Genomic DNA, 16165 nt, shown 5'->3' with positions numbered 1-16165 from the left:
CTTCCTTCCTTCCTTCCTTCCTTCCTTCCTTCCTTCCTTCCTTCTTTCCCTCCCTCCCTCTCTCCCTCTCTCTTTCTCCTTCTCTCCATCGCTCTTTCTCTCTCTCCCTCCTCCCTCCCTCTCTTTCCTTTCCTTTCCTTTCCTTTCCTTTCCTTTCCTTTCCTTTCCTTTCCTTTTGTTTTCTTTCTTAGATGGAATCTTGCTCTGTCACCCAGGCTGGAATACAGTGGCACAATCTCAGCTCACTGCAACCTCTGCCTCCCCGGGTCACGTGATTCCCCTGTCTCAGCCTCCTGAGTAGCTGAGACTACAGGTGCACACCACCATGCCCGGCTAATTTTTGTACTTTTATTATTTTTTTTTTAGCAGTAGAGACAGGGTTTCACCGTATTGGTGAGGCTGGTCTCAAACTCCTGATCCACCTGCCTTGGCCTCCCAAAGTGCTGGAATTACAGGCATGAGCCACCGTGCCTGGCTGACACCTGCTTTTTAATGGTGGCGCAGTGCTATGCTCTAGGGGAATAGAATCATGCACTTGCCACCTTCCTGTTGTTGGGAGTTTCGTTCATTTCCCTGTCTTTCCATCTTCCTCCTTTCCCTTTTCCGCCTGTCTATGAGCAATCATTTTTGTTAATATGCCAGATTGTTCCTTCCAGATGCTTTCCTGCAGTCGGGGCTTGATAGCAGTGTGCTCCCCCAGTCCCTCCAAGGCTTCTAAGTGACCATGTGTGTGCAGCTCCGGGGAGTGGTGGAGGTGTCAGGTGGCTTCAGAAGGAGACTTTAGTGTAGCCACTCACAGCAGCCCCGTCACCTCTCAATGACTCCACGGGAAGACGATTCCACTTGCAGGGGAGCAGAGAGCATCTCTTCTGAGACATGAGCGCAGGGAAGCTTTGCCAGCCTGTATTATGGAAAGGCAGGCCATTCACTCATCTGCAAGGATGTACTGGGCACCCAGCGTGTACAAGAGAATGTGCTGGACACAGCAGACTGTAGGGATCACACGAGGCTTGATTCCTTCACTTTGTTGAGCAGAGAGAAGATGTGGACAAAGTCAGATCTGATCAACACAACCACCCTGGTCCCCCAAGAGAAATGACAAGCTTGTTTTGTGAGACAAGTGAATTGTATCCATTACATCATGTTGAAGTGCTGTCACTAATGACAACTTCATTTCCACAGATATACACCGACAGCTTGTTTACATGCAACTGGGGAGGAAAAATGAGAAACGAGGGAAAAGAATAATGGCTAACTGAGCTCATTTGATTTTATTTAAACTTATTTTAGTACTAAGCTTATTTCTTTTATTGAATGTAACCTTATTTCATTCTTACTGTACCCCTCAAAGATAGGTCTTCCTGCCCCTGGTTTTCAGATGAGGTAACAATTAAGCCATTCGCTTTAATTAAGCAGCAGAGGCATCTCAGCCTCTGCACTTCATCTCAGCCCAGCACTTCTACTGGGGCTGAGATGAAAATCGCGGCGGGTGTTCTGAGGAGGTGTGGCTCTCCCTGGCTGACAGGGAAAGTCTTAGCAGAGCTTTGTCTTAGAGGAGGAGTAGATGAGAAGGAAAGTGCAGAGAGGGCATTCAGGCCAAGTCAGCAACACAGACAAAGTCAGGTCGTGTGGGTTAAGTGCATGGGTGATGAGTAATGGAGATGTGGCTAAATGCTGTGTGTGTGTGTGTGTGTGTGCGCGTGCACGCGTGTGCCTGCCTGTGTGTGTGTCTTTGTGTGTGTGAGTGACAGTAACAGCAAAGGACCCAGCATGAGTGGCTGAGACCAGATTTAGGTAGACTTGGAGGGGCCACTAAGGAATTTCATAGGCAAGGGGGAACCATTAACTATCACTAGGCAGGGGAGGAGCCTCTGGGAACCAATCCTGAACTTCATCGTTGCAATGCGTATCTCAGCAAGAATGGGCAGGATGGCAGAGTAAGGAGTACTGCCTTACGTTTTAAAGAAGTGGTGAAAATATTTAATATTTTAATATACTTTTTCTTTTTGGAAGATAAATGGATTAGGTCCACCATTTCACCCTACAGAGGATTTAAGTTTTTCATCAGGAATGAGATTTAAGTGTAAGAAGATTAAATAATAGTATACTGATAAGACCACAGGGTTCAAAACCACTCCCTACAACCCAGGGAAGGGGGGCAGCCAGGCCAGCAAGATCTGAGGCCAGGAGTGCTGGGGCTTTGGGGAGAGAAGCAAACAGAACAGACCTAGACCTATCAAGGTGCTCCCACCAGAGTCCAGAGATCTCACTGCACACATTTTCTCATTCATGCCGGCGCCCAGTACATCCTTGCAGATGAGCGAATGGCCTGCCTTTCATAATACAGGCTGGTGGCGCTTCCCCACACTCATGTCTCAGAAGAGATGCTGTCTGCTCCCCTGCAAGTGGAATTGTCTCCCTTTGGAGTAGTTGAGAGATGACAGAGGCTTCGGTGAGTGGCTAGACCAGTCTCCCCGTGAAGTCACCTGGCACCTCCACTGCTCCCCAGAGCTGCACACGGTCACTCAGAAGCCTTGGAGGGGTTGGGGGAGGCCCCTTCTGTCAAGCTGCCACCATCACAATCACTTTGTCCAAGCTATTCCCCTGCAACCTTGCCTGACCTGCAGAAGGTTCAGGGTGGCCCACTCTTCCTGGGCATGTCAGGAAAACTTTGACATGGATGCTCTGGCTTCAGGCAAGGTCTAATTTGGTGAAAATTTGAAAGCAGTTTGGTGGGGGTGCCAGGGAGAAATGGGGAGAGAGAAAGCCACTGCATTTGATGGATGGCAATGGCTTGGAGCTGGTGTGATGGCCTCTCTGGATGACAAGGACATTGGAGTTAGAGCCAGGAGGACTGAGGTATGAATCTCAGCATTCCTGGTTTGTAGTTATGGGGACTTGGCACAGACACTTGAATGAAACTTCTTTTGCACAACTATAAGATGGGCCCCTTAATAAAGGCTGACTTTGTTCTGATCCTGCACTGCCTGTCGGGATGTTCTCAGCATTTTGTGCATATTGGCCAATTTAACCCTAACAACAACCACCACAGGCAGATGCTATTGCTAGCTATTAATATCCCCACCTGACAGATGAGAATCTGACAGTGAGGCCCAAGGGGTTTGAGTAATGTGCCCAAGGCACACAGCCGGGGGTGCTGCAGGAGGCCAGTTGTGCACTTGTGGCTTTTCCCCTGGCCACTTTGCAGCACTGGTACAAGAGAGGTCCACGGGTGAACCCCCACCCCACAGCCACCCTTTGTCCCTCAGAAAGGGCTGGCAGAGCCTACAGGTGAGGGTGGGTGTGGGGAGGGGTGGGCAATGGTCTGCCCTTCATTTCTGTCATGTTGTGGCTGCCACTGGAGAGAAAATGTCAAAAAGCTTCCTGGAAGAAGCAGCTTCCAGGAGGCTTCACCATATCCTTGTCCTGCCACTGGCCACAAATGGATTGGAAGACTCCCACCAGGTGAGAAGGCTCAGAAGCCATCACAGGGGATGGCAGAGCTGGAAGAGGTACGCACCTCGCACCGCGGGGCTCCAGGAGCCAGACGAAGGACAGGCATGTCTGTATGGCACCCCGTTCTGGGTGGGTCCTCTCAAGGGGCCCCCTTCTTTGTCTCTCCCTCTGTTGCTTTTCTCTCCTCTTCCCTCTTCTTCCCCCCACTTCCTCTTCTCCTCTTTACTTTTTCTTCTTCCTCTCTCTCCTTCCCGCATACCTCTCTCAACCTTGTTTCCACTTCTTGTCGCCCTTCTTGCTTCAACAAACGTCAATGCAGTCACAGTTCCTGGGCTGAGGCTGGGGGATGGGAGGGAAGTCCTGAGGGCAGCTCCCGCCCCCGCCCCGTCACTCCCTCTGCCACGCCTGCACAGCTTCTCACCACTTCATTCCTGCCCCCACCGCCCCTACCGCCCCTATAAGCCACCAGGTCGCTCCAGTTTGGTGCCAGCGCCTGGAGGCAGAGGCGTGGTGAAGGCTGTGCAGCCTAGGATCCACCTAGTGGCTCTCGCTGGCGTCTCAACTGCGCATGAACCAGCGCTGGGAGGCTCGGCTGGAGGTGTGACCAGGACAGGGACAGACCTGGCCCGGAGCAGAAGAGCCCAGAGTCCCATCCTGCCACGCTACAAGGAGGGAAGAAGGAAAGATACAGTGTCAGCAAAGAGACCTCCCTCGCCCCTACATCCCGCGCCCCCACGCCTGCCTTCAACCGCAGGACAGTCCTGCCGGGACGGTGAGCGCATTCAGCACCCTGGACAGCACCGCGGTTGCGCTGCCTCCAGGGCGGCCCCGGGCTGCTCCGGCTAGGAAGAGCAACGCCCTCCGCCCGGGTACCCCGGACCGCGCACTTGCCGCAGCTTTCCTCGCGCCGCTCTGGGCCTTGCCGGCCGGGTCTGCACCTCCCAGAAGCTGCGGGCGCGCCGCTCAGCCACTCCATCACCGCACTTTCTCAGGCCCGCTCCCGAAGAAGAGCCATGAGAACCTCAGGGTGCCTGCAGAGACGCTAGCGCCATGGGCCCCGGCGAGACCCTGCTAGCGGGGCTGCTGGTGATGGTGCTGGCTGTGGCGCTGCTATCCAACGCGCTAGTGCTGCTTTGTTGCGCCTACAGCTCTAAGCTCCGCACTGGCACCTCGGGAGTCCTCCTGGTGAATCTGTCGCTGGGCCACCTGCTGCTGGCGGCGCTGGACATGCCCTTCACGCTGCTTGGTGTGATGCGCGGGCAGCCACCGTCGGCGCCTGGCGCGTGCCAAGCCATCGGCTTCCTGGACACCTTCCTGGCGTCCAACGCGGCGCTGAGCGTGGCGGCGCTGAGCGCAGACCAGTGGCTGGCCGTGGGCTTCCCGCTGCGCTACGCTGGACGTCTGCGACCGCGCGATGCCGTCCTGCTGCTGGGCTGTGCCTGGGGACAGTCGCTGGTCTTCTCGGTCGCTGCACTTGGCTGCTCGTGGCTCGGCTACAGCAGCGCCTTTGCGTCCTGCTCGCTGCGCCTGCCACCCGAGCCTGAGCGCCCGCGCTTCGCAGCCTTCACCGCCACACTCCACGCCATGGGCTTCGCGCTGCCGCTGGCGGTGATCTGCCTCACCTCGCTCCAGGTGCACCGGGTGGCGCGCAGCCACTGCCAGCGCATGGACATCGTCACCATGAAGGCGCTCATGCTGCTTGCCGACCTGCACCCCAGGTATTGGCCCAGTGCATGCCGACCGGCCCAGGCCAGGGACTCAGGTGCTCCCTGGGCAGTTGGCTCGAGTAGCCTGTGGTCATCATCACCTTTACTCCTCCCAGAGTTCACCAGCCATAGCAGCTGCCCCTGCATGCTGCTCGCGGGGGTTTCCAGTTGGTTCATTGGTGCAGACACCGTGGGGGCCTCTGCCTCCTGGGATATGTGCTCACAGCGCACAGGGAACTTTGCACAGAGCGGTGGGGTGTGCCTCTCTGGGTAGGGGTTCCGAGGGCTCTGCTGTGGACAGCCAGATACACCCCTCCTGTGGAGTAGCTGTGGGTCTGAGGCATCTGCTTCTTTCTGCCTGCTGCTGACCCAGTACACTTGCATGGCCTTGGGCTTCACGTCTTGAGCGGGGTCCATCCCCCATGCTTTCTGCTCACTACTTGGCAGGATTTGTCTCCTGAATCTCTAGCTAGTGTTGCCATTGTTCCAAATTACCTCCCTTAGGGTGCTCCCCTTTCGTCCTCGGTCCCCCACAGTACCCCCAAGAGGCTCTCCTGCTCCTGGGGTGGGCAGACCAGGTGACTTCTCCCTCCCTGAGGGCCCCAGCCTTGCCTCTCCATCAGCAGGCCTGCCTCAGTTCCCTCTGTGTGGAGAAGGATGAGCCGGAGGGAAAGAAGGAGGAGGTGGCCCTTCTTTCCAGGCTTCCTTTATTTCACCTACAAAAAAGCAAGCCTACCCCTTTTCATTGTTCTTTCTCTCTCCCCCATCCCTCTGTCCTCTCGAGGTTCCAGGCTAAACATCCTGAACCCCTCCTGTCTGCCCTCACTTCGGCCCCTAGGCTCTGGGCCTGGGCTCTGTCCCCACCCTGCCATCATCCTGACCACTGTCCTTCGTCCCCACAGTGTGCGGCAGCGCTGCCTCATCCAGCAGAAGCGGCGCCGCCACCGGGCCACCAGGAAGATTGGCATCTCTATTGCGAGCTTCCTCATCTGCTTTGCCCCATATGTCGTGACCAGGTGGGTCCCGAGTCCGGCTCCCGTCGTGGGAACAGCTGGGAGGGCTTGGCCTCAGTTGAGTAGGCCTCTGAGGTCTCCCAGTCGGGTATGGGGAGGGTAGCCAGCACCACAGGACCCTCCTCCACACCTGATGGGCTGGGGGCTGTGCTGGCAGCTCCTGGGAAAGACCCTTGGAGGAAGATGGCACTGGCCCCCATCCTATCCCATAAATGAGGAGACTCTCCTTGTCCAGGCACAGGCAGATATGGGGTCTGTGAATCAGCACCTGGCTCTTTAAACCTAGGAAGCTTTCAAAATCAGGCGGCCTGGGACTAACCCAGACCTTAGACTCCACATCTCCTGGGTTTGGAGTTGGGAATCTGGGTGGAAGCTCTGGCTGGAGCCTCAGGGCAATAACGCTGCCAGGTGAGTGTTCTCTTTGCTCCTCTCTTTCCTGGAGACCTTGGCCTGAGTGCTTGTCAGGTCAGAATTACCTGGAGTCACAGGTAATTTGGGAAAGATTGTGGGTAAAGGTTCTGCTGGTACCATTGTCCCAGTGCTGTGCTGAGGGGCAGGGGAGTCTGCAGTCTTTGCCTCCGGGGTTCCTGGGTCACCCACTTGGCCACTTGGTCACTACCTTAGCTCCACTCAAGGAAATGTGTGCACCCTGCCTTGCTGGAAGGCAACATGGTTAGAGGGAGGCACGATGTTTATTAGAGAGGGTGACTGCTTGCTATCATGTTTTGCCTTTCTTGGAAGCTCCATGGAAGTTTTGGCCAGGCCTCTGCAGCACTCAGGCTGGCTGGGAGTTCTCCACCCTACATATTGAGCCACGGCAGGAGACCGCCCTGAAGGAAGAAGCTCCCAGGAGGGGTCCATGGCCCTCATCCTCAAGGGGCCCAGGTCCCCACCCCAGTGGAGGGAGCCAGCAGGGAGTGTGGTACCAGGATTCTGGCTCTGTTTGTGTAGAGTCCTCCCGGGGTTGCTATCTAATGCCCTAGAAGGTCTGCCAGCCTGTCCAGGATGCCTGCCTATCTTTCTAGGTCACTGGGGTACTTAGGTATGTTGTAGGGGGCGGGGGGCAACAGTTGTGTCCCAGGAACCTGGGAGGTCCCAGAGTGCCCATGATGAGTGGCACCAGCTCTGTCCTGCCTACTAGGCTCTCTCTGAGCTCTTTGGAATCAGCACTTGGGAGAGGAGCTCTTGGCCACCGATCCCATCTGGCTTAGGGACAGAGAGCCAGGTTTCTTGTGGATCTCAGGCATCCTCCTTGCTCACATAAAACCTGGCAAAGGCCTCTGGTTCCCAGGAAACTTCATGGGCACAAGTGTGGATGGAGAAACTGTGGCGTCCTTCTCTTGGGAACTAGCTATTTATCTGATTATCATGCTTGTGTGTATGCGTGCCCATGTGCCTGCTCATGCATGCAGGTGTATATTGGGAGATTTCATGTGTGTATTCATACATGCACAGGTATGTACATCCATGTAGAAGGTGAGTACTAACATTTCCAGAGCTCCAGCATTTAGTTTTGAAATTTTAAATGAATGATGAGTGAGACTAGCTCACTCAGCTATGAGCGTGCACACAAGTGTTAAAAGGAAGAATCCCAAACAAAGTCATGAAGCCTGTCTTTGCAGCATTGTTTCCACAATGCTGTTACCAACTCTGGTATCTGGGCAGCTCAGGCTTTCTTCTCTGTGAAAAACGTGGGTACAATATAGCATTAATGAGGATATATATTTCTTAACGCACTCACTAAACATTTAATGAGCACCTACTCTGTGCTGGGCTTTGTGCCTGGTCCTGCAGTTACAAAATCAAATGGAACACAGGCTCCTCTTGGTTCTGATGGCGGAAGATGCAGGTCAGCAAGACCAGGCAGGTGTTTCAGTGGGGGAGGGGCCTTGGGGGATGGCGCCTGGGAGCAGCACAGCTGGATCAGTTTGGACGGGTTTGCCTGACAGGTGCCTCTCACATCATAGGAATGAATCGAATCAGAACCTCACTCCGTTATTGCCCTAAGGCTCTAGCCAGAGCTTCCACCCAGTGTGTGGACGAGGTTCTAATGCAGTTGGCTTAACCCACAGGAAGTCAGAGATCCAGGAGCATGTTATCCCTGCTGCCCCTTAGAAGGTAGTGCACTCGCTCCAATTGTTCTGCAATTGCTAAAAATATTTCAGAGCTCTTCTCCTGGGAATTGTTTGCAGAACTGGGATGCATTGTTAGACTCTTCTGTGGACATCTTGAAGGTGAATTTAATCTGGTTAGAAATAAAGTCACCTTGAGCCAGTTCATGTGGATAAAGTAGGTAAAGGAGATGGGGAATATAGGATTTTTCTTTTGTTTCTTGGTTGTCACTCTTGAGTTTTACTGACTTAATCAATGGTGCAGATGAAGTCCCTGGGGTGTGCAGCAGTGAGACCAGGAGGGCGGGGAGACAGACCTCCCTTGTGGAGTCTGTGATCTACTGTGGGGGTGTGAGGAGGGCAGATGGATATGGTCACCAGGTGCTGAGCATCAGTGGAGACGTGAGTGAGCTGCCTTCTCCGCAGGGTCATGGCTGGTTGGAATGCTGGTGGTTGCCACATGACTTCTGGTCCCAGTGTGACTCCAGACACAGCCTCAGCTGGGCGTTTCTGATGACTTCCATCTGCACCGTGGCTTCACTAGGGGATAGACACTCTGCCATGTGTGTGGCTTTCTCACTCACCTGCAGCTCAGTCCCCTAGTGACTGAAAGAAATGCCATGCTTCTCAGATCCTTCGATAGGACCCTCCTTCCCACTTGCCTGATGGTGGGCTGTGACCAGTCTCCAGTGGACTTCGTGGACGTGGGGGTGACAGTGTACCTGATGTGCATACGCTGGCCGGTGGCAAAGTCCTTTGCGGACTGTCACTTACTGTAACTGGATTCTCACCTCAGCCTGGGGTAGGTGATTAGGGCCATGATTGCCTTGGATCTGTGTCCCTGCCCTGATTTTTGGATTCTGGATGCCTCTCCTCTGGCCACACCCCTCAGTTCTCCCTGTCCTCACATTCTGGCCCTGCTTCTCAGCTTGAGGTGGCTGCCTACCTGCTTGCCTGCCTCCTCATCCCCACCTCGCTGGACTGGGTGCCCTGGAGGGAGGGAGTCAGTCTGATCCTTGCTGCACCCCAGCAGCTGTTGTGTTTGTGGGTGGTCAGCAGGTGGTCTCCAGACTAATGAGTGACCCAGCCAAACTTGTAAATCACAGGGCTGCAGTCCTTCTGAGTGGGGGGTGGGACATCCTGGGACAGAATTTCACTGCCTGGGGGGTCATCAGGCTGACGGGGAAAGCCCTGGCTTTTGGGGGCCCTGGTTCAAAGCCAGGACCTGGGAAGCGGAACGGCTGCCACTGGTCAGCACATGCACTTGTGACAGCTGTCAGAAGCCTCGTCCTGACTCTGTGGCCCCCACCTCAGGCTGTGCTGCCGCTGGTCAGAAGCCTTGTCCTGACCCCGTGGCCCCTACCCCAGGCTGTGCTGAGAGCGGAGGGGTCCATCCAAGTCCCCAGAGGCCAGGCCCCCTGCTGCTTTCCCCCACGCAGAGCCCAGTCCCTTCCACTCTGAGTTCTAGTCTGATTTCAGAAAAGCACTGGGCTCAGACTCGGAGTGTGGGACTGAGCCTTTCCTCTGGGAGGTGTAGGCCTGATGGTCCTAGAGACGCCCTCAAGACTCTCTGAGTGATGCTGCGAGAGGGTGGGTAGGGAAGCACCCTGCGTGGTGCGTGGTGCCCGAGGACATCCCGTCAGTGACTGCGATTCACGTGGGTGAGGTGGTCACGCTTGCTCAGCGTCTGTTCTGCAGCCCAGGTGGACACCTGTTACTCCAGCCTGGTTATTAGTGTTGTTCCGATTTGTTCTCAACATTGCCCAGGTTTGGCAGGTGAATGCCAGAGGGGAGTCTGGCTGGGGGCTCCCAGCGCTCACATCTGGGTTGTCTTGGTCTGCTGCATGGTAGTGGTAATGGCTCCCTCGGTAGCTGGTTCTGTGTGCAGGCGTTCGCTGCAGGTGTGCGCGCAGGTGGGTGGACTGAGCTGAGAGTGAGGATGGTGGGAGAAGGCCTGGGTCACGGTGGCGGTGCTGCCACCTACTGAGTACCTGCTGTATGTGGGCTGATGTCGGCTTGCTCCGCAGTCCCCGGACCCGGCCCTGTAATCCCGTTTTAGGAAGAGAAGACCGAGGCTCAGGGTGCTGGCGCAGAGCCCGCTGGCTAGTGAGCGTCAGGGCTGCGGTGTGTACTTGTCCTGACTCTGTGGCCCCCACCTCAGGCTGTGCTGCCGCTGGTCAGAAGCCTTGTCCTGGAGCATGAGTGTGTGGCAGGTGCTGTCACTGTGGCTGAGTCAGCTGCTCCGCTTCCCCAACAGGCTGGTGGAGCTCGTGCCCTTCGTCACCGTGAACGCCCACTGGGGCATCCTCAGCAAGTGCCTGACCTACAGCAAGGCGGTGGCCGACCCATTCACGTACTCTCTGCTCCGCCGGCCATTCCGCCAAGTCCTGGCCGGCATGGCGCGCCGGCTGCTGAAGAGAACCCTGCGCCCAGGGTCCACCCACAACAGCTCCCTGGACCTGGCCAGCATGGTGCACCAGGTGCTGAAGAGAACCCCGTGCCCTGGGTCCACCCACAACAGCTCCCTGGACCTGGCCAGCATGGTGCACCAGGTGCTGAAGAGAACCCCGCGCCCAGCGTCCACCCACAGCAGCTCTCTGGATGCAGAGAATGATTCCTGCCTGCAGCAGATACACTGAGGGCCTGGCAGGGCTCATCCGCTCCACCTTCTAAGAAACCCTGTGGAAAGGGCACTGGCCCTGCCACAGAAATGCCACTGGGGACCCCCCAGACACCGGCAGCTTGACTTTGAACTGAGGCTGAAGTACAGGAGGAAGAGGAGAGGGCCAGATGTGGGTGTGGACAGCAGGAGCAGGGGAGGAGAGCTCCAGGCTCGGCCACCTGGCCCGGGACAGCGGTTTTTCCTTTCTGAGCCTCGCCCTTGTTCTGGGGTCGTGGCGATGCTTCGAGACGGTGGGTAGGGAAGCGTCTTGTGTGGCACGTGGTACCCGTGGGCGTCCTAGCGTCCTATCAGTGACTGCTGTTCATGTGGGTGAGGTGGTCACGCTTGCTCAGGGTCTCTTCTGCAGCCCGGGTGGACACCTGTTACTCCCACCTGGTTATTAGCATTGTTCCGATTTGTTCTCAGCATTGCCCAGGTGTGGGAGATAAATGCCGGGCAGAGTCTGGTTGGGGGCTCCCAGAGCTCACATCTGATAGTCTGTGGTCAGGGCCCGGCAGGCACAGGCGGTCCCTGGGACGTGCCCATCTCTGGAAGCCTAGAGGTCCCCAGCTCCAGACCCGTCGTCTGTGACTGCCTGTGTGGGCAAGCCGATGGAGCCTGTCTCCTGCCTCCTTTTCCATGGTTTGCCAGGGCTGTGGCATCTTGACTGGGGAGGATGTGGAGTCTGTGTGCTCAGAGCCTTTTCTGGTGGTGATACCATCAGAGCACATGACCTCTGCTTCCTGCCCCCGAAGGCCACCTCTGGGCCTCTGGATCCTAGACTTGAGATGGTCAAGACATGGAAGTAGTAGCCAGAGCCCAGGTTCCAGAGAGGGTGGCCCAGGATGGGGAGGGCCCTTGCTCCCCAGCAGCAGTGCTGGGGGAGCCAAGAGAAGGTGGAGTGTCCCTGAGTAGCTGTGTGCATCACCCCCAGTTTAGTAATTACAGGGTGCCATTCCCCAGTGGGGGCACCTACCATCCATGTCATTGAATGTCCCCATGGGACAGTGTGGAGGACTTTTGTGCACATCTGTCCTATTTCACAGCTCAGGGAAAGAATGGTACACAGCGCACATGGGCCCCCAGTGGAGAGGTGTGTGGATAAATGAGTGAGCAAGTGAATGAATGGACACGATTCTCTCTTCAGCTTCTGTCATTGCTGTTTTCTTCAAGGCCCAGGGCCATCCCCTGCAGAGACAGGGTGGACTGCAAGACCTCAGGCCCCTGCCTCATGGGACTCTCTGATGGGCTTCACCCGTAGGCTCTTGCAGGCATGGAGCCTGTGTCATGACACCCTACACCCAAGGCCAGCAATGCAGGGAGAGCGTGGACATCACATTATTTCCTTCCAGAGGCTGAATTCTTCAAAGACACATGTGGCTGTCACTTGCTCGTGGTATTAACAGTGTACGAGAACCCAGCTGAGGTGGTTTCACAGAGTCTTTTCCAAAAAACAGGTGTTATTATTGTGCTTTAAAACAACTTTTTGAGACAGAGTCTGACTCTGTTGCCTAGGCTAGAGTGCAGTGGTGCAGTCTCAGCTCACTGCAACCTCCGCCCCCCCATGCTCAAGCCATCCTCCCACCTCAGCCTCCTGAGTAGCTGGGACCACAGGCATGGGCCACTATGCCTGGATAATTTTTGTATTTTTTTTGTACAGATGGAGGTCTCACTTTGTTGCCCAGGCTGGTCTTGAATACCTGAGCTTAAGTGATCCACCCACCTCAGCCTCCCAAAGTGCTGGGCTTACAGGCATGAGCCACAGCACCCAGCCAAAACCAGGTGTTATTTGCTGACTTGCCAATGCCTTCCTCAAAAGGATACATTTAAAAATGTTTGTAAATCATGAAGTGTAATTCAAATAAAACAAATTATTGTTTGGAATAATAGCAACTATAGGTATGTGGTCAGGAAGCAGTTAAAAATATTAAAACACAGACCTGGCCAGTTCAATCAAACCCTGGGGGTTCCAGACAGGAGGTGGGGCAGGTGGGCGTCACACCCTGGTTCGCAGAGGGCACGTGAACTTGAGACCCTGCTGCACCCCGGTGCCCCTGTGCTTACAAGGGAGGGCACTCGCACAGCAGAAGCAGGTTGGTCCCCATTGTTTAAAGTTCCAGAGCCCAGGCTGTGAGCTCCTTGGCTGAGCCCTCTCCTGTCCCTGGGAGCTCCCCAGGTGTGAGGAGCCTGGCAGCCAGCGGGGCCTACCCTCCGTGTTATTGCGTCTCCGCCAGGCTAAAATGCTTGGTCACTGCTTTAGCGCCACTCAAGGAAACGTGTGCAGCCTGCCCTGCTGGAAGGCACCATGGTTAGAGGGAGGCACGCTGTGTATTAGAGACGGGGACTGCTTGCTGCCATGTTTCGCCTTCCTCGGAAGCTCCATGGGACGTTCTGGAACAGGCATCTTAAGGCATTCCCTCCGCCCTTCTCCGTCAGCCCATGTGGCTCCCACGCTGGGCTGTCCCTTGCCTTAGGCATGGGGACTTTTTTTTGTGTGTGTGTGTAATTTGAAAGATACTTTTCATGTGCACTTAAATGTGTTGCAAAATGATGCTGGGTCTCACGAATGCTGTGAATCAATAAACATCTTATTCAGAGGGTGTCTCATTTCCATGGAAAGGGGGGAATTCTGCCTCGCATTAGCCACAGTTCAATTACCAGGAGAGCAGAGCTTTCTAGATGCCTGGGCTTGCATGCAATCCCTTGCTGGGCTTCCAAGACCTCCAGGCTAGGCCCTGCGCCCTGTGTGCGGCCGAGTGAGGGAGGCTTCTCCTGTTGTTTTGACGGTGGAGCTGCAAGCTTGGGAGGCTTTCCCATGGGTGGGCGGGAAGCAGAGAGCCATGGAGGCTGTGAGGCTGGCAGGCAACTTGAAGGACATAACTGCTCATTTATTTTATTTGGGGGACCAGGAGTTTTTTATTGATTCCATCTGTCAGAGGGCTGCAGCATTCCATGACGGGTGAGGCAGAGGGAGGCCCTGTGGGACACAGAGTGACAGTCCTCTCACTCAGCTTGCCTTCTTGTCCTTTCGAGACCATGATCTCGTTCACCCGAGCCTCCCTCCTGCTCACACGGGGTGCAAACCTGGGCCAGAAGGGGTTCTGAGCCAGGAGCCCTCTCTCCATCCCCTCTGCGCTTGCTGACCCTCACCCTCCTCCTGCCTCACCTGGACACCCATCCATGGCCACGCCTCCAGAACCCTTCCTGGCCCCTGGTGAAGCAGCCCTTCCTCTCACCCACCCTCCACCAAGCAGAGCGAGCTCCTGGAAATGCAGCCAAGAGCAGGTTGTGCTCCTGCCAGAGCCTGTGGTCTCTGCTCCTGAGCCTGGCATTGCTGGCCCTTTCTGTTCTCTGTCCCCACTGTTCCTCACTCCTATCCACATGGCCTTGGGCCAAAGTGCTGGGTGCCCTAGTCTACTGGCCCCTCCCTGGGGAGCCTGCATCCTTTCTGGGCCTTCTCTTAGTAATTCCTCCTCCTCTGCTTAGCCAAGTCCTTCCACCTGACCGAGGCTGACACAACCCTCCCTCTTCAGGCTCTCACAGCCCCAGCACCCCTCTCAAGGGTCCAGCCATGGGGTGGGTAGGAGCGGCGTCAGACCCACTTTTATTGCCAGCACCCGCTGTGCAGCAAGTGCTGAGGATGCTGGCATGCATGCATCATGTCCAGCTGCGGAGCTGGCTTCCAACCACTGATGGACTCCTCCTGGCTGCCATGCTGCCCCCACCCCATCCTCATGAGCCCCAAGGTGAGCGTGGTGCTGTTTCTCAGTGGAGAGCTCCCAGCCTCGAGGAGGCCAGGCCACTGGCTCAAGATCCTTTGAGCCATGAGTCTGTGCTCTTTTGATGACACAAACTGGCTTCTCTCCTAGAAGCTTGTCCTGCAGGGCACCCCCCATAGGCTGGCCAGGGCAGTCAGAGGTGCTTCCGGAAGGACCCAGCCAAGTCCAGGCAGACACAGGGCAGTGTTGAGCACCAGACGCCCCAGATCCCTGGGGGTGTTGAAATGGGCATCTTCAAGCAGATGACCCGCAGGAAGCAGCACCTGCTGGGTGCCAGCGATGAGTTGGGGCCACTGTGAGTACTGTCTCCATTACACCAGCCTCTGGGCAAAGGGGCTTGTCCTGTCTCAGGGCTGAGTGGCAGCTGGCTCCAGGGCCTGGTACTGGTGCACTGGTATAGCTGGCAAAGGATCCATGAGGCATATGGCTCCTAAAGGTCCAGCCGCCCAGCAAAGCCCCTTCCCCTGCATCCACACCGGGGACCAGGGTTAGCAGGTGGGGACATGCCTTCACTTTCCTCACCTGACAGGCCCTGGTCGGCTGGGGTCAGGGCTGCAGCCAGAGCCCCCTCCACCCGCAGATGCAGCCTGTGCCCAGGACCAGGGGTTTTAGGCAGGATCAGCAGGGAATCTGCAGATGAGCTCCCTAGTGCGCTCAGGTGGTAGATGGGGAAACTGAGTCCCAAGGAGGGGCAGGGAGCCCTTTGGAGGAGGCGGGGCACCCCACCCAGGGCAGGCAGGGGCCTTTATCTGTTGTCCTGCCCCTCCTCCTCCCCCAGCGGCATCCTCCCTCTAGCTTCTGGCGCTGCCCACTGTAACCCGACTCCGGCATTTGCGTTTGGGGCGCCCTCCCTGCGCCGGGGGCGGGAGCCCAGCGAGCGAGCGCAGAGCCCCGGCCCGCGCGGCCCGAGTGCCACATCACTGCGCCGGCAATCCAAGGCCCGCCGCCCCACCATGCCGCCCCCGCCGCCGCTGCTGCTCCTCACAGTCCTGGCCTTCGCCGCTGCCCGGCCGGGGTGCGAGTTTGAGCGGAACCCCGCCGGTAAGGCCGTCCCCTGCCCCCACCCTCCACCCTCCACCCTGCAACCTCCGGGGAGTGTGACCCGTCGCTTCCCAGGGGCCTGGGAACTTTCTTCCAGTAGGTTAGGCGCCTATGGCCCCCGCGAGAACGTCTCCAAAGTGGGCAGCATGTGACCTGGGACTGGTAGGGTGACCTCTCCCCTGGACGGGGACACCAGGGAGGCTCTCTACGGCATCCAGGCCGGGATCCCAGGCAGCAGAGGGTCACCATGCCTGGGCCAGGGGCGAGAGATCTTTCTCCTGTCGGGTACAGCAGCAGGGGCACCCTGCTGGTGGGTCCGAGGGAGCAGGTGCCAGGACTTTGCAGTTTGAGAGGCCATCCAAGGTCCCCAGGTCCTTCCAGGAACGGGGCGGTCTCT

At 56.6% G+C, this 16165-nt stretch overlaps 2 protein-coding genes across 4 annotated transcripts in view; both read left to right on the top strand.

Annotated features, from left to right (window-relative positions):
- Nucleotides 1–3919: 3919 nt before the first annotated feature.
- On the top strand, nucleotides 3920–13545 carry GPR78 (G protein-coupled receptor 78). Its single transcript, XM_011935386.1, has 4 exons — nucleotides 3920–5174; nucleotides 6065–6178; nucleotides 10544–10766; nucleotides 10839–13545. Exons 1-4 carry the CDS (start codon nucleotides 4507–4509, stop codon nucleotides 10923–10925), a joined length of 1092 nt encoding a protein of 363 aa, XP_011790776.1. The 5' UTR covers nucleotides 3920–4506; the 3' UTR covers nucleotides 10926–13545.
- A 1958-nt stretch (nucleotides 13546–15503) lies between these two features.
- The window catches only part of CPZ (carboxypeptidase Z), a 31696-nt gene continuing 31034 nt past the window's right edge, over nucleotides 15504–16165 (top strand). For 2 of the 3 annotated variants that reach the window (XM_011935384.1, XM_011935383.1), the window contains exon 1: nucleotides 15510–15768. In XM_011935384.1, coding sequence (XP_011790774.1) covers nucleotides 15681–15768 — 88 coding nt within the window. In that variant the 5' untranslated portion in view covers nucleotides 15510–15680. Of the gene's footprint in view, nucleotides 15769–16165 lie in introns of all 3 variants that reach the window. The other variant, XM_011935385.1, reaches the window with a different exon arrangement.

Source organism: Colobus angolensis, unplaced genomic scaffold (assembly GCF_000951035.1).
Source record: "Colobus angolensis palliatus isolate OR3802 unplaced genomic scaffold, Cang.pa_1.0 Scaffold143, whole genome shotgun sequence".
NCBI lineage: Eukaryota > Metazoa > Chordata > Mammalia > Primates > Cercopithecidae > Colobus > Colobus angolensis.
This window is presented reverse-complemented; position numbering and strand designations above follow the sequence as displayed.